General features: G+C 42.0%; 1 protein-coding gene across 3 annotated transcripts; it reads left to right on the plus strand.

The window, feature by feature from the left end:
* The first annotated feature begins 347 nt into the window (after positions 1-347).
* LOC148542474 (ketosamine-3-kinase-like) lies at positions 348-21755 on the plus strand. Of its 3 annotated transcripts, XM_088468635.1 has the most exons (7): positions 348-365; positions 967-3815; positions 4267-4418; positions 7656-7747; positions 9035-9117; positions 10736-10858; positions 19678-21755. In XM_088468635.1, the coding sequence occupies exons 2-7, from the start codon at positions 3729-3731 to the stop codon at positions 20014-20016; spliced, it is 876 nt and encodes a 291-aa protein (XP_088324761.1). In that variant the 5' UTR covers positions 348-365; positions 967-3728; the 3' UTR covers positions 20017-21755. The 3 variants fall into 3 exon arrangements, with proteins under 3 accessions (XP_088324761.1, XP_088324759.1, XP_088324760.1); XM_088468633.1 differs by lacking the exons at positions 348-365; positions 967-3815 and adding an exon at positions 503-710; XM_088468634.1 differs by lacking the exon at positions 348-365 and having other exon boundaries at positions 717-3815.
* The last annotated feature ends 4858 nt before the right edge of the window (positions 21756-26613 follow it).

Raw genomic sequence — 26613 nt, forward strand, 5'->3', positions numbered from 1 at the left:
AGCTACGGCCCTGGTCATAGCGCCGGGATGATACATCCCTGCACTATGATCACATTTTGCAATTCAAATGGGCAGTAATGTCATGCCCAGATCGCATTGCAAATGCGACATTAATATATAGGCCCCTTGGGGTGCTAACATCACGCTCATACTGCACTCAAAATGAATACCCCTAATTGTGGTATGCTAAGTGCAGCTTGCAATCCCCGAGGGAAGGGTTGCGGATAGATCCCCTTCAGTATATCCCTAGTGGTGCCTGTGTGCTGTCTTGAACAGTTCTGAACGGTAGTACAGGAAAGACAAGCACAGACCGTTGAGTGATCAATTACAGTATCTTCTTGACCACTACTGCTTAAACACATGATGTAAGTATTTTAGTTTCGGGGTAAGGGTTGTGCAAATCAGTTCCTGTACAGAACACTACAACGCAGAGTGCTGACGCGCCGCGCCCGCGAGACTATCTAGCAGCAACCCTAGCAGGATGGCCAGGGTGGAACGCATATGGAACGCACCAGTGCGCAGGCCCAGACACATTTGGCACAGGCAGTACTAGTTACAGTATTAGCAGCATGGAAGCCTTACTGAAGAACGAGTTGAACTGCTCCCAGGTGAAGCTGTCTGGCCACTCTGGCGGAGGCTGCATCAGCCAGGGACAGAGCTATGACACTGACAGGGGCCGCGTCTATGTCAAGATCAACCACAAGTCCGAGGTTTCTTGGATCATTACATTAATAATAATAATTAATAGCAAGATAATTCATATATAAATTACTTTATATGTTTTAGAAATATCGGCAAGCATCAGTTGTTTTGCTATTTTATCCGGGCTACACATTATTCGATCTGTCTGGCAGGCAGTCTGGAAGTTGTAGTTCAACCATAATTGTAGAGCCACAGTTTGTATATACTGTATCTGTGGTATAGACAATGCACTCGTGCTGTGAGCTAATAATTCTATATTTGCAGGAAAATGTTACAGCATTGCAGTAACCATATTTTACGCAGATAAACAACAGCTGGTAACGTATTTATTTTTGTGTGAGGTATAGCAATGTGCATCTTTAATGCAGCATCCCTCCTGGTCCTGTCTATATTGTGTCTAACCATTTGTGCCGATTTAGGAATATTCTCCATGTACAGATTTGTCTAAGTAACTTTTATGCTGTTTTGTTGTGCGGCGACTACTCATTGCATGCTTAAATACAACTATTAATGTATAATTAATATATAGTAGGATATACAAATGACCAAGGAGGACTGCAGACTACTTAAAAATGTTTTGTATAGATGACATTGTTAACGTGCATTATTTTTTTTGCAGAGAGGGATTACTAGTAATCTAGTAGTCCAGTCTGTAATACTGCTGATTAGTACATTCCCAGTATCTGGTTCTGGGCATATGTGGAAACTTTAAACCCGGAGATTTCATCTTGTATTACACGTGCCAAACTGAGGAAGGGATTAACAACCAAATAATTATTTGCATGTTGCAGTGTGGGGATGAAGCTTTTTGTGGTAGATATTAAGTTGTTTGTTATCAATTAATTTATATTTATACGTGCAGTAATCAGTTTTAAGGTGCGTACACACGGTACGGTTAAAATGGATGATATGAACGAAATCGATCATATCGTGCATTTTTCAGTGCCCAACGACCTGCAATGCGTTGGCACGTATGGTCGATATCGCCAATGCATGCAGGCCAATCTGTATCGACCAGGTTACTATAGGGACCCGCGATCATTAGCGAGTTGGTGGTGTGCTGGATGATCGATATCGATCGTCCAGCACACCCAGGAGATTGAACAACTATATCGTTATAGTTGTCGATCGTCCCATCTGTACGCACCATTAGTAAATTGAACCTGTGAGATCAGATTAAAGATTACATAAAGCTAAAGCTGGCCATACACCAGACCAACTAGTTGGTTGAAATTAAAATCCGGTAATGAATGGGAGCAAATGTCAATCAGCAATTTGCTCCCAAACAGTGGAAAATGGACTGTTGCAGCTGTGGCGCTACAGTGGGCGGAGAGGCTTCCCGCTTGAAGCTGTACAGAAACTCACATTAAAATAGTTTCGCAAATCTGGATTCTGTGGCATCACGCAAACACAGTCACTTTGTGTATGACTCAGAATCCCTTTGGGTGCTGAACCAATATTTGTGAGACTGCAGCCTATCAAAAAAGTGATGTGGCTGACATAAGCGAAACTGGGGGGTGGTCCGGCCAGCTTGCCCCACCCGCAGCCTGCCCACTGCCGTGCAATTACATTTTGGTTTTTTTTTTGGAGACCTGGCTCGTGACATCATGACGTCACATTGGGCCGCTGCGAAAGAGGATCCGCGTCACGTGAGGAGTAGGACTCAGAGCAACAAGAAGAAGGTAAGTGTGGGGGCCGGCTGGGGATGGAGAAACAGAAGGAAGGCTGGGGACACAGAAGGGAGGCTGGCTGGGGCGATATATAATGTGTGATAGAATTTTTGTTCACAGTAACACAATATCTGACACGGTGTTAAAACTCTGATCACCCATTACCAGATCTCTAGTTTCACCTATGGACTGGCTGAGGCTTTCCTATGACTATTGGCAACTTGGTAATTTTCTATAAATAGACCGAGTTGTACACACAGAATTGCTGTTTCCTTGAAATCCTCATGATGGTTTGCAAATGCATCCCTTTAATAAGGCGATCATATGATTTGCACAGGTATTAGGACTGGTTGATCGGGCGTGAAGGTTACCTGCGGGTGGTAACAAGTGCTTTTTGTACAATAGGAGTAGAACAATGTAACTTTTTGGATTATTCCACAAAATGGGTGCCTCCACATTGCATAGGTGACAGCCGCTGTATGGGGCTGATTCAGTTAAAGGTTATGTGCCTATTACTATAGGCTGTAGATCACATTTTATCCTGTGCGCCTCTATGGGGTGCAAGGAGAAATGAGCAGTGTTGCCAACTGTGATGTTTTTGTCAGAGTCTGTGTTTGTTGTGGACCCGGGGTGGAAACTGAAGCAGACACCAGAACAGGTTTAAACTGAAAGGTGGGTTGTTTAATGTGACTGTTCGTAGACATGAATAATAAGATAAACTAAAGTCCAATAATAAACAAACTGATATATGTGGCTGAAGAGAGCTGTAGTGAATGGGAGTAAACGAATGTCCAGATCAGTGACATAGATGAATCCAGTTAGACTGTGAGAGTGAAGTTGATATCCTGATTTGCTGAATAGTGGCTGCAGGGGATATCCGGTAATTCTGTGCTGATGGTTGCGCAGGAGTGGGTTAACTGAGGAGACAGGTTCAGGCAGGAGTGGGTTAACTGAGGAGACAGGTTCAGGCAGGAGTGGGTTAACTGAGGAGACAGGTTCAGGCAGGAGTGGGTCTGGTGGAAGGTGCAGGGCTGATCTCAGCGGAGAGCATGGCAAGGCAGAGCAGTGCAGGCTATGAAGGGAGACAGAAGCCGACAAGGAGCTAGGCAAGCACAAGTCTAGGTTTCAGGAGCGCAGAGAACTCTCTCACAGCTACGCTGTGAACACGTTGCACTGGCAACTACATGGAGCTCCAAACACCCTTAAGTACCCAGTAGAGGAACGTGATAGGCCAGAGAGAGCAGGTGACCTACAGACGATTGGCCTGCAATGTCACATGGCCAAAGACAACATGGTGGCGCCCAGACACTTATGATGCAGAGATGCCGCTAGACTTACCCTTGCCAGGATGGCCCAATGCTGGCAGACGTCTGCGTACAGCCAATGCCAGTTTCCACACACCAGCTCCCCCAACAGAAGGACCGCGCCACAGCGCCCTCACCGGTAAGGACCGCAAACCTCCACGCCATGAAACCCTGGTCGTGACAGTTTTATTCCAGAATGGCTCATAGTGGCCAAACTACTAACTAACTGAACCCTAAGAATAAGGATCTAAAAAATGAGATTTCAGTGTTCTACATTTCCAGTCAAAAGAACTGGGACCGTCCTGGGGATAACTAGTTTCCTAGGGAGCTCTGGCTTTCACTGAAAATTCCAGGGTGAACAACTCTGTATTTATTATTTAAGTGCAGTATTCCACTGCAATGCCAAATTTCTCATCAGGTCATTCATATATCGCTAACATAGATATCTCCAACATGATGGCGGTCTGGACAATAGTTGTAGAGGAGATATTAATCCAGACAATATATAGACTGCATGTGTTGGATAAAGACCATCAAGGATTGTTTTATGGTACCATATTGCATGCAAATGTTTCTCTGTCTCTTCTTAGGCAAGGAAGATGTTTGAGGGTGAGATGGCTAGTCTGGAAGCCATTGACCAAACAGAAACCATCAGGGTTCCCAAACCCATGAAGGTCATAGACCAGCCAGCATCGGGCGCTGTGCTAGTTATGGAACACCTAGACATGAAAAGTCTCAACAGGTAGATCATGATGATACTAATTTTTAGGGTCATAATCATGCCTGTAAATCATATACATAGTTGTCTGTGTGACTTTATCTCTACTTTAACCTTTGATTTTATCTTCATTATTATTTTTATGGTTTATTTATATAGTGCCAAATATTGCAGAACTTAAGGTGTATACACACGTAACAATTTTTTGAACGTTGTCGATAATGCATCATTATCGTTAAATCGGAAAAAATATTCGTTCAGTTTATGAGTTATAACGATGAACGATAATCACAAATGCGCACTCCCATTTGTAGTTATCGTTCATCGTCCATTTCTGACTGTCCCAACATGACGATTTTCATTAAGGGAAGGAACATTGGCCCTGATTCAGAGCCGGACGCTCTGACAGAGCGCACGCTCTGAATCAGGGCCCGGCTATTTTTTTTTTTTTTTAGAGCGGCCTCCTGGCCTCTCGCATAGCTGTGGGTGATCACCCACAGCTATAGCAAGCGGCCAGGAAGATGGTCGCGATGGTCAAGACGAGACCCTTGTGGTAGGGTCTCGTTGCCGCTATCCGGGTCTCGCGCATGTGCATGACGGAGCCGGCTCCGCCGTGCGCATGCGCTCTGGGCCACCATCGACCCGGTTGCGAGCGCACAGCGCTTGCGACCGGGTCTGAATCGGGCCCATTATTCGTTCATCGTTCATTACACTTCAACAAATCGTTCACTTTTTCAAGGGAAAATCTGACAGAAAATCATTGGTTACAAAATCATTACGTATGCATGCACCTTTACAGTCTAATTTCCCAACACACAGGTTCTCAAACTCGGTCCTCAGGACCCCAAACAGTGCATGTTTTCCAGATCTCCTCACAGAATTTAAATAAGCAGCTCCACCTGTGGATCTTTTAAAATGTGTCAGTGAGTAATGAATACACCTGTGCACCTGATGTGTGACATGGGTGACATGCAAAACGTGAACTGTGTGGGGTCCTTAGGACTGAGTTTGAGAACCACAGTCCTAAAATGTACACACTAGGGCAAATTTAGTAATCAGCCAATTAGTTTTGTTATATTGCCCCCCGTTTCCAGATTACTATAAATATATGAAATCATAGCTATTCTTTTGCATATGTAATTCAAGTTGAATAACAGAATATTTCCAAGTGTTATTCTATAATAGATCCAGTAAAATATGTTCAACAACTAATACTTTGCTGTGTGTTTGAATCATTAGAGTAAATGATTTATTAAAATAAAGGGATTTTGTTAGGATTGTTTAATGGTTTATGGCTCAAAGTTCTTAAAAAACAAAATAATCAGGTTGTCATTGACCACTCCTGGTGCAACTTGGTCAAACCAGTCACTCAACCACTGTGGATGTCACCTGCGCACAATCGTAATGACCCCAGTTTTAGAAGGGTAATCGGTACCACCACCAGTTACTTCCACTGGCATCTGAAAGCCCTTACTCTTCAGGTATTGTGTAGCTGCTGCAACACCTATTTGTTTTTTGCTATGGCCAAGTTCTCCTGACTGCTTTTTATTGTCTTAGGACTGCTGGGTATTGGGCAGAGCGTTGATTCAGTAAACTAGGCTTAAAGAGTTGGATTAAAGTGTGCTCTTTAATCCGTTGGTCACAGGAACAAAGCAGGATCTTAGGAGTGATTAAGTTATTGCTCGTGTATCTCTTATTAGAGACGTTCCTTTACACACCACTTAAAGTTAGTGATGTTACATAGTTTTAGATTAAATACCTGTGCTTTATTTTATATTTTATTTTGAGGGCTGGTATGGGGAAAGCCAGACTACAGGTCCTTTATTAAATCCACAAAAGATATATAGGATAGCGTTAGGATAAAATGAGTGGAATTTAAATATAAGCACATTATATAAACAGGTATTTCACAAAATAAAATGCAACATAATAGTAGTTACTCATATGTATTGTGTTAGAATAATAGGTCAAGTTCAATAATTATGGACATAGGGATCCTGCTGATGGTAAAAATCCTAGAGACCAATGGTATCACCAGGTGGAGTATGTAGCGGTAATGCGCACAATTATCAGCCAATTGCAGATTGAAGTGTGTACCTCAGATGCTCCCAGGTATAGGAGATGGAATGTCTGGTGACAGATTGCCGCACAATAGTCCAGTGAATTGGAAGGTATGCAGATGTCACTGAGGTAAATGGTGGTGGCAGCAAGGTCTTATGCAAGTCCAGAGGTAATAGTGCTGCCTGGTCCACTGACTTCTAAAGCGTTTTGCTACTCTAGGAAACTTCATCATAGGACCATCTGAGGAAGTTACCTTGAGTAAGGAAACATGTTGTTGGTCATACTGCTCCATCTCTGCTAATTTTCTGTTTATACAAATGCAAAAAAACTCCAATTTCTGCAAAGCCTTTTTCTGCCTTCAGTGATCAATATGCCACAACTTACCGAGTATGTTTTATAATACAGCTCTATCCTATCCCTTTTTATTTGGACATTTTCAGTGAAGGCTAGGTTGCATTTTAAGTGGAATGAACACATTTTTTTCTTTATACCTCTGGTACACTCACGCAGGCTGTCGCTCCACTCACTACCTGTGTGTTCCATCCAGCTGGTGTTGCAGAACGTAGATCCTTCTGTGGTACATTGAGTAGTTATAAGAATAGCCCCTGCCATCCTCAAAAGGAATGGTGGTCCCTATTTAATGTCTCTTTTTTCATCTGCATTTTGCTCATTGAACGGAACATAGATAAGTAGGGACACCGCCCATGTTCATTTACCTTTAATTTATCTCCATCATGTATCTCAGTCATATTTGTACGACATACATATTATAGTGTGGCCGCACATGTAGAGCTGGCTTGTGACAGCCTTGGACTGCAGATACACATAGAGGAAACATGTTTAACCAATAGAACCCTATGTAGTGATGGCAAAATATGGTAGTACTGCATAAGGCCAGTCACAACATTATCCCCTACCCCTTACAGCAGGGGTCTTCCACCTTGGCCCTCCAGCTGCTGTGGAACTACACATCCCAGCATGCACTGCCATACTTTTAGCATGCTGTTATATCAAAAAGGTGGCAGTGCATGCTGGGATGTGTAGTTCCACAGCAGCTGGAGGGCCAAGGTTGAAGACCCCTGCCCTACAGGATAGAAAGTATACGGCTTTCAGAAGAACTACATTACTCTAAATAATAAAAAGGGTATTTTTGTGTTTGTGTTTATTGTAACTGGAGATTAATAAGTTGTTGTTTTTCAGATATTCTGTAAAGCTGGGAGAGCAGCTGGCAGATCTACATCTCTTTAACCAGAGGCTGCAGGAGAAGATGAACAAGGATAGCGGAATTGTGGGTAATTACAGATTAGGATCCACATTTCCAAAAGTAGCAGGAAGATATTCCATTCTAAAAGCGCATACACACTAGACCAGGGTTCCCAACCAAGGTCCTCAAGGCACACTAACAGTCCAGATTTTAAGGATAACCATACTTAAGCACAGGTGTGTTAATTAGTACCTCAGTTATTTTGATTTAACCATCTGTGCCCAATCATGGATAGCACTAAAACCTGTTAGTGTGCCTTGAGGACCGAGGTTGGGAAACACTGCACTAGACAATATGCTCCATGAGTGGTATCGTCTAGTGTTTCCCCTGTCGTTAATGACATTGAGCATACACACTGAACGATATCATTAACAATATCGTTCAGTGATGTCACCCTTCCTTATCCCCGTACTTGCAGAACCTGATGATATCGTCAGGTTGCTCTGCAAGTACGGGCAATGAAAGAGGTCAACGACCAGCGGGAGCGCGCATCGTTAGTAGTTGACGGTACACCCACTGGGCGATATTGCAGATGATGAACGATATCTTTATTGTTCAAATCGTCCAATTTATTGTGTAGTGGATATGCAGCTTAAGAGATACAGTACTTCTCTACTTCTCACGTATACTTAACACACTTGTTTGAATGTCACAATTCAGTTTTTGTTTTAAGATTTTTTTTACCAAATGTGGTTAAAAATTTTAGTTTAGTTTCAGAATTATTCTTTTTTTGCATACTTCCCAACTGTCCTGAAATTAGTGGGACAGTCCTAATTTGTTCGACTATGAAAATGGACGTGTTTGGATCAGTGGGCTGGAGTGTGGGAAGATGACGTAGCTGGTTGTAATTTTAGACCTCATTTGCCCTTAATGTTGGGAGGTATGTTTCTGGCCTAAAAGAAAAAAAACTGTTATTTTCCATTTAAGCTTAGTTACAGCTAAACAGCCAAATCAAGAAATATATTTTCTTGTATTTGAATTGATAGAAAAAAAGATACTTTTAAACCTTCCTGCTTAAACACTACGTTAAAAGGAAACCAATGATGGCACTGGAAAGTACCTTCATAATAAAATGTGCATGATGGTAAATTATATTCTGGATATAAATCTTAACTGTAAATTCTTGTTTCATTCTCCCGTGATAGAACTGGCCACTAGTAATCTATCTTTGAATATTCGTTTAGGCCACGAAAATGGCTTCCTCTGTATTCTAAATTCAGATGGTCTTCCCCACGTTTTATCTAGCACCCAGCCACATGAAAGTATTTTAATATTTTCTGGACTTCATTTGATTATTTTGCTTGTGCTGTTTAAGGCAAAGGACCTGGACAGTCTGATGTCCAATACATAGACAAGTTTGGCTTCCATACCGTGACCTGCTGCGGATATCTTCCCCTGGTAAGATTACTAATTAACTCTGAGGTACTGTATTTTGCACAATATACCAATCACATGTCTGTACTGTCCTTTCTCTTCCAGTTAGATGAAAGCATTTCCCAATTATGGACAATTGGGGTTTGGTATATTTTGTCAACATTCACAATTGGATTTGCCGTTCAATCTTACTCTGAGCCCAACTCGAACCCTAAAATACTGTGTCGACATTTTGGGTGTCAACATTGACAATCTGACATTTTTTACTTTAGGTCAGTCCTGTTATTGTGAGTGTCGATATTCTATACATCAGCATCCTGATTGTCGACAAACTGACTGCATACCGATAATTATGGTTATAGAATTTGTAATCTCCCCATAAAGACCTTTAATTTTTAGACCAAAAGCATTATAAGTAGGATTGCCACTAAATTTGTGCCTAAATACATATATATTCAATGCAGAAATCACATGACAGGGGAATGAACATAAACCCGCCTCTGATAACATAAATAATAAAAAATAAAGGACAAAAAATGTGTATTTAGTTAATGCTGTGGGAAAGCATAAAGCAATTACATTAGGAGCATCTGAAGATGGAAATCTCCTTTATTCTAGAATTACATCCAAAATGTTAACTTTAGTTTCAGGTGGAGTTTACTAGTATATGATTAAATTGGTGCAACGATTCGTCATTACTGCTGTTCCGTTCTAATGGCCCATCCTCCTGGAACTGCAATTTTGTCATGGCTAATTGCTCCATGCTAACATTAAGTTCACAGAAAGAGGTATTGATGCCTGCTCATCCGTTATGTAACAATCCCACCCAAGTAAAAGGGAGGAGTACAGCTCTGGAACATTGGGTGGTCTCGCCAAATCAGAGGATTACTGCATTGAAGGAAAATGTAACTGTTTATCCTCTAACTAATACCCCTTTTACACCAGAGCAAAACCATGGGTTTTTGCTGGGTCTACCCGGGTCGCAGCTCAGTGTAAAAGGGTCCCTGAAAAATAACCCAGGTCAAGTGACCCGGCAATCCAACCCATGTAGCTACCAGGATTGGACCCAGGATGGACCTGGGTAATGGTGCAGTGTAAATGTCGTGACCTGGGTCATGCCTAAAAGGAGCTGATTGATGGTTGTGGAGCAGTCACCTCCCACTTTATATGACCTCAAAAGTTTAGCAGGGCAGACTCAGGTTCAGTGTGAACAGGTCTGACCTGAGAATAACCCAGATCGATGGTGCTGTGTAAACTGTGTCTGATCTGGGTTGGAACCGTGTCTGAAAACCCAGGTCAGACCTCGGTTTTTGGTAGAAAATAGGTATTAGTGAACTCGCACATCAGCGTAACTACCATAGGTGCAAGGAGTGCAGCTGGTATGGGGCCCAGAGCTGAGGGGGGCCCATCTTCCCTGTCAAAGTTACATGTTGATTTTGTAAATTTTTTGTTTTGGTTGCATTTAAAAATCAATATTGTAGTGTGTGGCTTTTATTTGGGGTTTATTTAGTTTTGATCCGTACAACTTTTTTTTTTGTTTGCTAAATTGTTTGCATCATATATTTAATCCCAGATTTATAAGTACAGATTTATTATATGTATTAGAGAACTATTCTGACCACTGCAAATATCTCTTTATCAGGTGAATGATTGGCAGGACGACTGGGTCATTTTCTACACCCGCCAGAGAATCCAGCACCAAATGGACATGCTCGAGAAGTCCTCTGGGGACAGAGAAGCCAGGGAACTTTGGGCACAGTTACAAGTGGGTCATTTGTAGACACTGTAGTATAGGTGTGGAGATATCCAGCATATTATCAATTTTATACTTCCACATGTAATATAACAAAGCATAGGATTCATCTATATATTGTTTCTGTAACGTGATTGGCAAATGAAGTATTCACCAGCTTCAGATGGCTCCTCTCATCATATTAATATGCTAATAATTGCCTTCGGTGGGCAGAGCATCGTGATGGCCGCGTTTTAATGTTCTCTCCGTCTCAGCTTGGGAAAATCTATCTGCATCGGAGACCTGATAGATTTTATTTCACCTACCACACACCACAAATTCTGAATGAGGGTGTGAGCTTTTAGATGGTCCCAATATCAAGCTGATCGGACCACCCAATCCACCGGAGTCTGGCCGTAACTGTTTGGGCCGCATAGCATGGGCCTGTGAGGAGTGATAACCCTTCGAGTGACCATACACCTACATTGTGCTGAGCCTTATCCCCTGACTTTACATCACCCCGAACGCCTGCTTTTCCCCTTCCTCCTGCGGACACATAGACTGGTGTCTGGGACCCCCTGGAGATCCCCCTTACCGGGAGCGTGCAGCTCGATCGTGTGGCGATGCAGTTGGGCGGCAGCCTGTGAGGTACGGGTATCTCTCGACCACTATATCACTCAGATCCTCTTTTGCCCGAAGACCGATCTGCAATACTAGCCAGGTGAGCGGCTGAGGGATCGGAGCTCTGGTCCCCCATGCTTCTCTTACTCTCCTTTCCTGCCTGCCACTTCGAAGTGCTGGGGGAAATCACTGCTATATCTGCCATTCACAAGTGGTGATATATTCTGCTCCTCCTTACCTGGCGCTTGGACTGCTCCTCCTTGCTGATCGCCTGGACTGCTCCTCCTTACCGGTGGCCTGGATTGTTCCCATTTACCTGCCGCCTGCACTGTTTCCCCTTGCCTGCCGCCTGGTCTTATGCGTAGATCGCGGTTGTGAGGGCTGAATGCAGTCCTCCTGCTGTCCCCTGAAGTGTGGGCTGTGCCGATTGTGCCCCTGCGGTGGTGGCTGCTGAAGATCCGGGACTCTGCTGAACTTGTCTGGTTCCCTCCTACCCGCCTTCCCTACATGCTGCTTGGTACACTGAGGTGATCCTCAGCTGTGCCTGCCATATATTAGTGGGGACACGCGCTGTACTTCTATTTTCCCTACCCCAGTGCAGCCTGCAATCTGGCTGCCTGTACCGCAGCGGCGACTCCGGGTGCCCGCGACATCTGTCATCTCCAACCAGGAGGTAATCAATTTCTGTCTAATGAGCCCTGGTATCCCTATCCAGCTCTTTCAAGGCTCATCAACTGAACTCTAGTTGCCGTGGGGGGTGGTCCACGCGATACGGTTGTGGTTTCTCTCTGCATAATCCACACCACCTACCTTCTCTCATCAGTTATATGGGTCTGTAGTTAAAGATTATACATATTCCACTGTGTATTATTTTATGCTTATGTGTACTACTTTATAAGTTGCTCTGCTCTACCATTACTTGAGCCTATTCAGTGTTATTTCATTGACACCAGCACCACCTGGTGGATTGTGAGGGTTTGAATGCATGTTCTCTGTCATTACACAAATGTCTTACAGTCTGATTGCTAATTCTCTCCTCACACCATATTAGACAATTTAATTTGTTCTACCTGAAACTATCCCAGGAGTAATTGTCAACCAATACTCACTCACCAGTACTTCCCTATATTCAACTGATACTCTTACCAGTCTGACCTCAACAGTACTTTATATCACTATTGGTCTCATTGTTGCTTATTATGGGTACTTACTTTCGCGTGTGTGGGTGTCGGTCAGGTGGCTGACGTGCATATAATCAACTACTATTTTTTTAACTTAGCCCCAACACTCCTTGTTATCTCTAGTGACCTCATTGTTACTCATTTTATACTGATTAGTCGTTAACCGGGTAGTCATTTATCCTAGTCTTGTCTTGATCTAACTATATCATACAAGAGGGGTTCTTTAATCTAATCATCTATATCATACTCTAGCTACCTATATCTCAACCGATTTGAAATTGCATGGTATGGAAAGATTTCTATACATGAATACACAATTACCCCAAAGAATGGTCAAATCTAACAAAGGTGGTAACAAATCTCACCAAAATAAAAACACCCTAACACACAACGTAACCTCAATGGAAGATTCTCAGCCTTCGCCATCACTGGCTGCTCCGATTTCCCCTGCTTCTGATATGTCTCAAGATAATCCCCCATTCTTCCAACAAATGGATAAAAAATTAGACAACATCCAAACATCTATTGACAAAAAAATGGATACTATTCAGCTATCCATAAACAGAATCTTAACTAAGCTTGAATCCAATACCAAAAGAATAGCCGATTTGGAGCAGCGCACTAGTGACAACGAAGATGCCCTGGCGATATTACAGAACATTGTAGCCGCAAAATCCAAAGTAATAGAAGTTCTGACTGACAAGTTGGATGATCAGGAAAATCGCAACAGACGTAATAATTTGCGATTCCTGGGAAGCCCTGAGTCGATAAAAGGCTCAGACCTCAACGACCTTCTTAGTGTAGATCTGGTGAGTGCGCTCCAGGTCTCAACTACTAATGGCACAATCGCTATTGAAAGTTGTCACCGTATTGGCCCTGACCGCCAATCTAAAAATAACAACCCTAGACAGGCAATAGAAAGATTCTTGGATTTTCGCGATAAAGAAAACATTCTTCGAGCATATTGTAAGGTCACTTCTCTCAAAATCTGTGACTTCACGGTGCTAGTCTTCCAGGACTTCTCAGCTGTAGTCTCTCCTAAAAGAAGAGAATTTAGTCCTATCTGCAAATTCCTCTTTGAGAAGAGAATTAAATTTGTATTGCAATACCCAGCAAAATTGAGAGTTATATTAGATGGCAAACCAATCCCCTTTGACAGCCCACAGGCAGCTAGAGCTCATTTTAATATGTCACCTAATTCGCCTGTTGGGCTTAACCGTTCCCCTCCTAACGGCTGAGTTAAGATGTTCCTCTTTGAGGTGATAATTCACACTTCCTAAGTTGCATTGAGTCCAAGACTTATAGGTTCACAAGTTGATACACTAAAATACATTAAAATTGTTCTGAATGAAATATCTGTCTCATATCACACTTGTTAAGTTACATTGAGTCTAAGACTCACAGGTTCACAAATTGATACATAAATTGCTTTGAGTAAAATGTCTGACCTATACCACACAAGGTTTTCTGTGTACCTTATACCCTTGTTTTTCTTTTTTTGTACTTCCCTTTCATTCCCCTTCTTTTTCTATCCCCTTTTCTTTCTTGAGCGGTGGATCCGGGGTCCGGGGGGGGGGGGGGGTCTGTGCCTTCACACACTGCCAGTTATTCTTCAAAATACTGCAATAATCAGGAGCCAATTCGTCCAGATCACTGGGACAGGACGATGGCTTTAATGTCCAACTCAATACTTACTGCAGGCCATACGAGATGAGGTATTGGTTGATAACCGACCCTCTATCATTATTTACTTAACTTATAACTAATACTGTTTCTAACTTGCGTTTCCTGTCTTGGAACGTAGCGGGCGTAAATTCTGCCATCAAACGGAAAAAAGTGGTATCACATATCAAATCATTTAATCTCAATGTTGTATTGCTGCAGAAGACTCACTGGGTGGAGGGACCCTACGCTAATCTATCTGGTCCTTGGATTGGTGAATGTATAGCGGCTCCTTATCCTCGAAAACAAAGGGGAGTGGCAATTCTACTTAACAAACGATTGGAGTATAATATTGTTAACTCTGTCATTGACCCAGAAGGGCGCTTTATTATACTTAGAATACAAATCTTTGGCGAACTGTTCACCATACTCAACATTTATGCCCCAAACGCACCTAATTTTGACTTATTTTTTAAAATTTCCAATTTACTGATGAAAATGGACACCCCTAATCTAATAATTGGGGGGGACTTTAACCTTGTAATTGACACATGTATTGATAGATCACCAGCTATTCCTTCACGCCCAACTGGGAGGGGGGATGGAATTCGTCTGTTAATCTCACACCATAATCTGTTAGATCCTTGGAGACTATTAAATTACAACAGCAAAGAATTTACATTCTTTTCACACGTACATAATGTGTTTACTAGGATGGATCACATTCTCGCTGCGGACTCACTACTTCCGAGACTACAAAAGGCGTATATCGGGAATATTCTCATTTCTGACCACGCACCCATTTATCTGGATATCTCCCTAAGATCCCCACATAACACAAATAAACACTGACGCTTCCCATCCTATTTGTATTCGAAAGACGATTTTAAAGAATATCTTAAAAACCAATGGGACTGCTATAGATCCACAAATCATATACACCAAAATGATCCTGTCCTGTTTTGGTCCGCATCTAAAGGCCATTTATGCATGGACATGTAATCACTTACGTATCACATAGAAATAAAGAACGTAGAGAAAATGTTCAAAAACTCAACCAAAATCTTAGCGAGGCATACCACAATTATCTAACTGACCCCTTGGACACCAACAAAAACACTTACACAAAACACAAAAATCTCATGGAAACCTTCCTTTCTAATGAAGCACAGCTAAAAGTATCCTACGCTAAGAATAGATATTTTAGGTAGGGTGGAAAGGCGGGAAAATTACTGTCGCACATGGTCCACCAACAATCCAAAGAAAATTTATTTCCAAACTAAAAACCCCTGGAGGTGTTATTACCTCACACTCGGACATAGAAAATAGCTTTCACTCATACTTTTCAGAATTATATTTTGCTGACCCTGACTCTCCTCAATTAGCATCAACCCTACTCTCGGAGGCGCATCTACCTCAACTAACAAGGTCACAATGGGAGATAATGGAGTCAGATGTGACAGTTGAGGAGATTCAACGTACCATTCACACACTCAAACTTAATAAGGCTCCGGGACCAAACGGCTTTAGTGGCGAATACTATAAGCTCTTATGTGAGGACCTGTCTCCGGCTCTTACGTCCCTTTTCCAACTTATTATAAAGGGTGGGGCGACCTACCCAGACTTTAACGAAGCCCATACTATACTACTGCCAAAACCCAACAAAGATGAGGAGCTGGTGGGGTTTTACCGTCCCATAACACTCCTAAAACAGGACTTTAAGCTATTAGCAAAAATAACTTCTACCCGACTACAAACACTGATGCCTTCCCTTTTAACTCATCACCAACTAGGCTTCACTAATTCAAGACACTCGGTTCTAGGTATTAGATCTGCTATTTCTGCTATTGTTGTGTCTAAAAATTGTACAAACTCTCAAAATGTCTTATTAAGCCTTGACGCAGAAAAGGCATTTGATAAGATAGCCTGGCCCCACCTATATCGTGTACTAAAAGGGAGAGCATTTGGCCCGAGGTTCATCAACCTGATCAAATTTTTTTGCTCCAATCCCACAACTAAACTAATTGTTAATAATTTGTTGGGTGCCCCAGTTCCTCTGGCTAGGGGAACAAGGCAAGGGTGCCCTTTATCCCCTCTCCTTTTCAACTTAGCCCTGGACCCGCTGCTAAGCATTCTGCAGAATCTTAAACATTTTAAAGGCATCCCCATAGGCGTTAAATCTCTGAAGATTCTGGCCTTCGCTGACGATTTACTCCTTTTTTTTTCTAATCCTGAAGATAGTATGAGGGAAGTCATATCTAAGATATCTCAATTTGGCCTAATCACTGGATTTTCTATTAACATCCAAAAATCGATAGCTAAGGCCTTATTCCCAGTTCAATGTCCTCGGTGGGCAGTTGATTTGAATCTCCAGTGGGCAAATACCTCTATTCCCTATTTAGGCATTCAATTGCTAAAAAATATCTCCTTATTATACTCACTTAATATCACGAAAGTAATTTCTAAAGTAACAGAGGAACTGAATCGTTGGCAGAGTCTTCAGTTATCTTTTCTGGGTCGGGCACAACTCATAAAAATGATATCCTTCCCAAAATTACTATATATTTTACAAGTTTTACCAATAGTATTAACCAATAAAGACGAACAAGGTCTGAACGCCACCTTTCGTCGCTTTATATGGAATGGCAATAAACCTAGAGTTAGCCTTAAAGTCCTACAAAAAAACAAAAAAGAAGGAGGTGTTAATTTCCCTCATATGGCTTTCTATAATCAGGCGGCTATCTGCCGTTACATTAGGGATTGGATACACTCTAATAATAATTATGCCAATTCTGAATTGGAACAACAGCTCATACCCGACAGTCACCTAGTGGCCTTTCTTCATATGGCAAAAAAAGACATCCCTCCTACAGTATTGGAAAACCCACTGCTAATGTCCGCTAGAACGGTGTGGTTCAAGATAAGAAAAGCTTGGAATTTGAATCCCTCCTGTTCTTTGTTTCTGCCTTTTTGTTGAAACCCAGCTTTCCAAAAGGGCATCACCAACTATCCCTTCTGCTCCTGGTCCAGAAATGATATCTCTTCACTTAGATGCATTATGGATATTTAATCTCGGAAACCGTTATCTTTTCAAAATGCAATTGAAAAATTTGGGTTTCTCGAAAATCATATTATTGCATATTTTCAACTGCAACACTATGCAAACACGATCTTACATAACTTATCGGATAATGACTGGACCAACAAATTGGATCCATCATTTTTAAGACCAGACCAAACATCTAAATTGATCTCTCATTTCTACTCACTAGTACGCTCCCCTTGCTTCTCCAAACCACATCGTACAGGCATATCGTCATGGCAGGAACAATTCCCGCATCTCCAAATTTCAGATATTATAACCACCCTTTCCTATTCACTGAACACCTTACCAGCAACCACATATAGGGAAATGATATACAAAATATTTTACAGGGGATATGTCTCTCCCTCTCGGGCGAGTGCGGTGGGGTTGCCAGACTCCCCACCTTGCCCCAAATGTGGCCAGTCTCCAGCTACGCTCTTTCATTGCCTTTGGAACTGCTCCCCAATCCAGCTGTTTTGGTCACAAATCACTCAATATATAAATCTTCATTTTACCCAATCGTTTGTTCTAACCCTAGGATGGGCGGTTTTGGGCTATTTAGGGTCTGATCACCATCCACCTCTAGAAAATAGGAAAATCCTCACCATAGTATCCAATGTGGCCCGTAAGAGTATCCTGCCGCAATGGATATCCCCTATCCCACCATCCCTTAAATTGTTTGAGGAGAAATTGTTTTCCATTTTCAAAATGGACTGGACGGAGGCCTCTCTTCAGAAGGAACTTCGAGTCAAATGTTTTTTCATTATGTGGGAGAAATATATAGCCTCTCAACCTATCGATATTAAAAATATGATATATAGATGCTTTAAATCAACACAATGGCTGGAGGCACATACTAACTATGCTGACGCCCTGCCCTAGTTATGAAACATACGCCTTGATATCTTATCTATGCTGTGTGACTGGTCGCTGGTGATGTGTTGCCCCTCGTGCTCTGGCTCGGCCCCTCACCCCCCCTCCTCCCTCTTTCCCTTTTTCATTTGTATTTCTTCCCCTTTATATGATTTAACTCTATATTTTTATTTTATTTTCAAAAATACATAAAATGTGAGACTTCTCTATTCCTATAGAACATGTTCAGTGGTTTATACTTGTACTTTTTGTTCTATATTATTAGGCAAATTTGAAATGAAGCTGGCATTTCTTTCTATATCTTTATTATATGGCAATTCAGATTAAGAAATGTCTGTTCATATAAAGCCAAGCAATTGTGTTTTATGTATTTATATTCTAATATGCCATTTTTGTTTCATCAACAAAACTCTGTATACTATATTTTATATGTATTCGAATTACATGTTTGTATCTAAATCTTTGTCTCAATAAAAAGATATTGTTATAAAAAAAAATATGCTAATAAAACAGTTTTCTGAGGGCATCTCAGAATTGATAAGTGATATCTGCTATTACATCCTAGAGATTTGACATAGCCTGGATGAGGCCATGCTTTTACCCAGAGTCCTCCATTGTAGAAAAATTAGTTTGCTCTGGGGTATTTTTATTTACTAAGAATGTATACAAGCCTGGATAATGCTATACGCTTACCAAGAATCTTTCATTGTGGGGGAATAGTGCTATGGGGCATTTTTATTTACTAAGAATGTTTATAGCTCTATGGTCTATTATGGAACATATTTTGTACACAGAGATAGAAAATGTTAACTGACCAAGTTTAAATAAGGTATACCTTTTATTATATAAATGTGAGGGTAAAGGGGACATAGCTTGAATTTCAGGAAGTTCCCAAGTGTATGTTTCTGAAGCCAATGCATGGCAACTGCAAGTTTTGTGGGCATCAACATTTTTAAAGCAACCTTAACCACGCATATTAAAATGCATTACACATATATGGAGAGATGCTCTTTAAATTCTGACTACGCTGCATAAGAATCAACAGGCATTTAGTAATAGATTGGAGTGAGAGATAAATCCAAATAACAAGTTCCTCCTGCACTAGTGAGCCAGGTAGCAGAGGAAAAAACAAACAAACCCATATTTAAAGCTAAAGCTGTAAAAACAGAAGGTTTTAGTTGCCTAGACTATCAAATATCTATCATCTCCAAGGTGCTTCTGTCAATAAAATGGACCTAATTCTTTAATTAACAGGAGTACAAACATTGAGTAACATATACACTTAGAAAATAAAAGCGTAACCTTGCTCCAGTCACTGCTTTTGCTGCATTTAGGTTAATGTTACTGTGATGGGATTTGTTGCCTTTACCATAATTAATGGTGTAACAGCTTCTGGATTTCTGCTAATACTGCTGATTTTATGCCCACAGTTGAAGATCCCACAACTGTTTGCTGGAATTGAGATTGTGCCTTCACTTCTCCATGGAGACCTGTGGGGAGGGAACGTGGCTGAGCTAGACACTGGACCTGTGATATTTGACCCTGCCTGTTTCTACGGCCATTCCGATTTTGAGCTGGCAATTGCCGGTATGTTTGGAGGTTTCGGATCATCCTTTTACTCTGCTTACCATGCAAAGTTGCCCAAAGTTTCTGGCTTTGACAAACGGCTGAAGTTCTACCAACTGTTCCACTATTTGAACCACTGGAATCATTTTGGAAGTGGCTATAGAGGGTCATCGCTGAGCATCATGAGAGGTCTTTTGAAGTAGTAGATCGTGAGGGTGTCCGGCAAGAGACATTGGGTCCAGAGCTTGATTAGAAATAGTGTTTGCCGTTAGCACTTTTAAATCCCACCATGATTCCTGGTGAGTGACATTAACTTTAGTGTAATTCAGTTTGTTCCTCAGACACTAAAACATGGACCTTATTAAATGATATTTCAAATATTAAAAAAATCACTGTTAAGAAAAGTAGCAGATATTAATGACTTTAAAAATCAAATACTTAAACACATCCATTAGTGCTTGCAAGAATTGTAAACCTTTAAGAAAATAGTCACCAATTTGCAGTATAGTTAGAGCTATGCTGTTCCCATGACAACAGAATACTTGCTATGAGCAGACATGTAACAGGTAGATTTTATGGTGATCCTGATATCTAAAGCTGGTTACACACCTAACAGATATGAGTGATCTGCAGATATATCTGCAGATGATGGTTGTTCATACACACTGAACAACCATCACTCTGTCATCTGCCCGCGGGTCCTGCTGGCCGGGGGACGTGTCACGCCCCCTTCCCCACGGTCTCTGCTGCAAGTGTATGGGTGGCTGTCTGACCACCCACACACACAGCATGATGCCCCAATTGGGCATCGGATGTGCAGCACAGCCGACGCGATATATCTGTGAACGACGTCGTTGACAGACATCGCAGGTACACACGACTTGCACAAGATATATTGGCCATCACTTGATCGGGCAATATCTCAGCCAGTGTTTACTCAGCATTGCCTTTAATGAGTGTCATTAATTAAATTATAGAACACCTTCCGGTGAATGCTTTTTAAATTCACCTTTTAATCTTTCTTTCCTTGATGTTTCACTAGTCCCATGCACTATAGCTGCAATGCTGTGTACTAATTCAGACAGGGTCCTAGAGCTCCAGGTTTGAAACAACCCTTTTTCACTCTATAGGCAGGATCCAACTGAACAGGAGATATGAACATACTTTTGTTCTTACAACCAAGTACAGGTAGTACTCTAAAGGGCCCATACACACTAGACGATCTTTAAGAACGATAACGTTATCATTCAACGATATATCGTTTATATCATCCAGTGTGTATGCACTGACCGAACTATGCGCACTCCCGCGGGACAATAACTATATCCCCAGTCGTCTGTACATGCAGCCAAATCTGGGGATATCGTTAACGATGCTATGCTGCCACATGCAGCATTGCCGTCCCCCCCCTTGTTCGTTGTTGCCTCATCGGCAAGTGTGTATGCGGCTTTACAAAGTATTCAGATATACATGCATACATATTTTTCTGCTGATGACCTAGATCTCCTTCAGTTCCAATGTCATTCACTTATACTTGAAGTCACAACTCATTTTGCAGGCCAAATCTATTTTATCGAAATGGAAGACTGTCAATTCAATCATTTGTAGCAAATTAATACTGGTACAGTCCACAAAAATGGCACACAATTTTTTTATATTTTTTGGTGTGTTTTTCTATTGTATCTTAAGTATGTTGGGTGTAGTTTGCAGAGGTTATAACTTTTATTTATTTTAAAAGCATCTTCTAAAATTCCTAGATACAATTTTAAATAAATGGTGCAAATATGGGCATGCTCTTGCTCTTTTAAGGTCCTACTCCAATTAATTTATGGACATACCTAATGCACTCTTCCAGGCCTTTCCCCTTATCCAATGGAAAAATCATTTGTCACAAAAAACAGAACTGTATTGTACTTTGGGTTCAGCATGTTAATAAAAAACTGAAAAAAAAGCTAAAATTATTCTATTATATATATATTGCATAACCATAAAATGTTGGTGTTTGTGCATAACTTTTCAAAGATTACATTTTCAGACATTCTGGTGTTCTCCTTTCTTAGAAATAGGATGACGTTTCTTTTGACTACCATCCTGAACACCTTTTTTTATATACTGTTCAAAATAAAATATTTTATTTATTTTAGTTAAAAAAAAAAATTAAGTTTTTAATTTGTTATATTTGCTTCCACTTTTTAATATCTTGCTGTTCCTATCTATAAACTGGTTGGTTTGTTAACTAAATACTCAAATTTTCCAATGATGACCGAATAGAGCAAAATAGGAGCAGCAGAGCATTAAATATAATGACACCATACAACCATACAAGCACTTGTTATTCAATTACCAAAAATAATATATTCATCTTATATAACATAAGAATAAGTATCTTTGATAACTTTCTTTTAATACAATATCATTTAAAGTTGAACATTGTACCTGTGTTGGAGACATGATCTAGGTCTAAAAACACCTAGAGATATCTGTAATGCTTAAAACACCAGAGGTTATGTCACCAGTACAGTGTGATGTATTGTGATGGATGATACAATTGTAAAGCTTAGAATATGCTGGCACTATAAAAGTAATTGCTACCTTCATTATTATTAACAACAATCTCTATGAAATGTCTTCCCCAAGTGTCTCATTGGAGAGGGTACCTTATTTCTACAGTGACATCCCATAAAGGGTCAAAAACAAAAAAACAAGCAGGAAATTAGATGTGCATAAGGGAAAAGGTCCCCTGTATGGTGTTACGATCAGCTGGACCGTGGTCCTTACTTACTGGGTCCGGAGGATGTTTGGCTCCTTGTTCTGTCCTGCAGAGTTCAATGGACTGTGGCTTACTCTGTACAGGCCCAATCAGTGGCCGTGGTTTCAGTGTTCCATGCAGCAGCAAATCACCATGGGTGCCGCCATCTATTGTATATGTCATTTGCTACTTGAAAAATTCTCTGCAAGTGGAGTAGGCAGGACTGTATAAATCAGAAGATAGAGGAGTGATTCTGCACTAAGGGGGTCTATGTACTAAGTCTTGGAGAGAGAGAGAAAGTGGATGGGGATAAAGTACCAACCAATCAGCTCCCAACTCAATTGGGTTAATACAGATGTTGATCTCCAGGTTTGAGCCTGCTAGCCCTCCCGTAGTTGCGATCCAATGCTGGAGGTTGCCTAGCAATGGCTTCCTGAGGTCAACCAGCCCCACACTGCCACAGCAGCATCCCTCACACATTGCACTGGAGCACACACTACTTGCTGGTACCTCTGCAAGGTAGCGTCTGTAGTGATTACTCGATGTACGCCTGATAACCCAAGTTTTGCTTTCCATGTTGTTAAGTGCTGCTTAGGTACATTGTGTCTGTCTGTATGGCTATATATAATTGTAGTCCCACTGTTTAGCATAATATTGTTTGAGTTATCTTAATACTTCTACTTTATATTTAATATTTTCCCCTTGCTTTTTTATTCTCATTCTGTTTTGATTGTTTTCAGTTTGTTCATTACCAATTATGATGTCACTACTACAGAAAGTTAGGCATGTTTTGGCACCATTGTGTGGTATTTTGTTGCACTGTTTGTTACTATTAGTCTTGCACAGCTTGAGAAAGAAGTCAAGACCTAATAGGTTCGAAATGCTGCTACATGTGTTGCAAATGAACTTATTTATGCATATATTTTCTGATGTTAGAGCACCCACGGCTTTCTGCCTAGAAAATTATATGTTCTGTGGTGTTGTCCTGTCTACACTTGATACAGGTGTCCTGATGACGGTCCCTGAGAGGATCGAAACGTTGACAATATGGTGATATTTTTAATAATGATCTAAATAAAGACGTGATGGAGTTGACTGGTTGGTAACTTTGGAGCTCATTCAGAGTCGGTCGTGAGCGCTGAGCGCTCACAACCGACTCGATGTTGCCCCACAGCACATGCGCACGACGGATGGCTTTTCTTTTGGCTACCATCCGGCTCCGTCGTGCGCATGCGCGAGACCCGGCTAACGATGGGTGCTCCGTCGTTAGGGGTCTCGTAGCAGACGGGGCGAGCTGTCGATGTTGAGTGACAGCTCACCCCATTTGCTGGGCGGGCCGGGGGCGTGCCGGCCAAACGGAGGCGTTCCAGTCGGAACGCTTGCCTTTTGGTGGCGACCCCACTGACATCATTGCTGATGTCAGTGGGGAGCTTCCTGCTCCATCAGAGCAGGAAGCTCCCTGGGACTTACGAGTGCCCAGACCCTACCCTAGGGTCTGGACGTAAGCCGCGATGGTCTTGACCATCGCGACCATCACCCATGTCGGTTGTTAGAGCTGTGGGTGTTAACCCACAGCTTAACAATCGACAAGGAGGCGGTCGTTCAGGATGCAAGCGGCTGCCCTGATTCAGAGCGACCGCTTGCATCTAACGACCGCCTCTGAATGAGGCCCTTTATCTCTTCACTTTATCTGTGTCCAAGGCTTAGTACATATCACCCCTTGTCTCTTTCTTCACGGAACACAAGTATAGCTGGGTGGTTGTGATGTGGGTTTCACCTAAGCTGCCACCATGAAGAGTATTAAAATAGCGCTCTTACATTCACCAGACACTTCATTCTCACTTAAACTCACACGCATGTGAATTAATTAGAGCACAGAGATAACGCTAATAAAGTTTTAGGATTTATTGAGAAATATCTCCAGGGTTAAATTACAAGAAAAATAGTTGGATAAACAAGACATACATATAATTGCACAGACTGATTTAAAGTAAACAGAAAGGGATAAAGAATCAGAATCCTAAGGGGTCTTACGCTGAGATCTTAGAGAATCTGGGTGGAGGGAGTCCATCAGGCATCACGATGTGTATCACCCTTAGGTTCCAGCTACTCCGTGAGAGTGAACACAGACAGGCAGAACTAGCTGACACTTATGGTTCCACAGCCCCTCTATAGACAGGGCCCTCTTACCTTTATGTATGTCTTTTATGTATGTCTTTTACAACCCAGTAAAATGTTAATGTTGATTCAAATTGTAAAGCGCAACGGAATATGCTGTGCTATATAAGAAATGGTTAATAAATAAATGTGATATTCTTAACTATATACCACCATCGTATTCAAGTGACCTCCCCCTTCATGTGGCGTGAGCGCACAGGACGAAGCCAGAATGGATTATGGAAAGTTAGGAGCCTAAAGTTCCCCTCTCACATGCTTGTCCCTCCTCTCTAGCCCCTCCAGATAAGCTTCCATGTTCTTATATCTGCCTCTACAACTGCCAGCTCTCCTCTCCTGGCCAGGCTTAGTGTGCATGCACTACACAGAAGATGTCTGCCATACACAGAGGTACCCCAGCCCTTCCTCCTATACAGTCTTTCCCACCGTCCTCTTTACCATTCCTGCCTTTGCCCCCACCCCATATCTATGCCACTGCCCCCTCCTTTGACAATGCTGTGCTCATTACCATCTTTCCTCTGCCCCTTCCCCATATATGTGCCTCTGCTACCTCCCAATATTTGTGCCTTGCTCAGACTACCCAACTCTGACCACTCCCTATCTGTACATTTGCCCCTTCCCCATATTTGTGCCTCTGCCCTTCCGTATCTGTCCCCCCTTCATATCTGTGCCTCTGCCCCCTTCCTATCTATGCCCTTGTCCCGTGTGCCTCTTCGCATTTCTGCTTCTGCCCCTTCACCCAATGGCTGCTGATCAGAAGAGACATGACTGACGGAGCACCAACCACGTTCAACACCACATAATTGAACCTAAAAATGCCAGGTAAGCACAATTTTCAGTTATTAAGCCGTGTATATGTGTGATATTTATTTGTGTGCACATATGCGTATGTGATGGCATGTGTGCCTCGGTTATATGTGTGTGGTGCATGTATGATGTGATGTTTGTATGTCTAGTGTGTACGAATGTGTCTGTAATGTGTGGTGTAGGGATACTGTCAGAATCCCGGAACATGGGATGCCAACGCTTAGAATATCGGTACCGTATTCCGACGCCTGTCAGAATCCCAGCGCCGGCATCCCAAAGGTAAGTATCGGGGATAGTGGGATGGTTAAAGGTTATGGTTAGGGACTAGAGGAGGGTTAGGCATCAAGGGGTAAGGGTTAGGGGGAGGGGAGGGGGAGGTTAGGTTTAGGTATCGGGGAGAGAGGGTTAGGGTAGGGAGAGGGGAAAGGTTTAGTCACTGTTCATGTGCTGTGTGCTTGCCCCCCAGGCTAAAATTCACCAGCCAGCCCCTGGCTCTGGGTTCCCGGTTAGGGTGCAACTACTCTCAGGAAGGTGCGGCACATGAGCTCTGACGTCATCGGGATTGGTAGTCATGATGACCCAAACAGCAAATACATACAACCATAAGTGAAAGTAATTACAATACAAATGACAGGGGTAGGGAAAGGGTTAGGATACCTACCAACAACAGGTGTCTGTATTCTAACCCTGTCAGGATGCCGGCGTCGGGATTTTGACCGCCGGGATCCCGTACCCAACCCGCTAACGCCATCTTCAGATGACAGCTGCAGGGGCAAATCTGGAATGCATCGCATTCCGGAAGTTGATAAGTTTGGCAGCATCGCATCCCCCATAGACACCTATGAAGGATGTGGCTGCTGGCGGGAATGGAGGGATCACAACAATAATCTGATATCTGCTGCGGTCTCTCTATCATACATCTGGGGGAAACAATATTTGATGTTAACACCCAAAAATGGGTGTTAAATGGCCCCCTTTGGGACTAGGGTGTCCAGTATGAAGATGCATTTGAATTCTAGTGGAAGACGTTCTTTTGGATCTCCCCTACGTAATTACAAGGGAACTTGAT

This window comes from Taudactylus pleione, unplaced genomic scaffold (assembly GCF_031769625.1).
Source record: "Taudactylus pleione unplaced genomic scaffold, aTauple2 ptg000012l, whole genome shotgun sequence".
NCBI classification, from domain to species: domain Eukaryota; kingdom Metazoa; phylum Chordata; class Amphibia; order Anura; family Myobatrachidae; genus Taudactylus; species Taudactylus pleione.

What these genes read in the sequence shown, in the direction of transcription:
- LOC148542474 (XM_088468633.1), top strand. Translation starts at nt 570, where the DNA reads ATGGAAGCCTTACTGAAGAACGAGTTGAACTGCTCCCAGGTGAAGCTG. An exon ending in AGATCAACCACAAGTCCGAG is followed by an intron (nt 711 to 4,266) that starts GTTTCTTGGATC and finishes GTCTCTTCTTAG; the next exon opens with GCAAGGAAGATGTTTGAGGG. An exon ending in CAAGGATAGCGGAATTGTGG is followed by an intron (nt 7,748 to 9,034) that starts GTAATTACAGAT and finishes GTGCTGTTTAAG; the next exon opens with GCAAAGGACCTGGACAGTCT.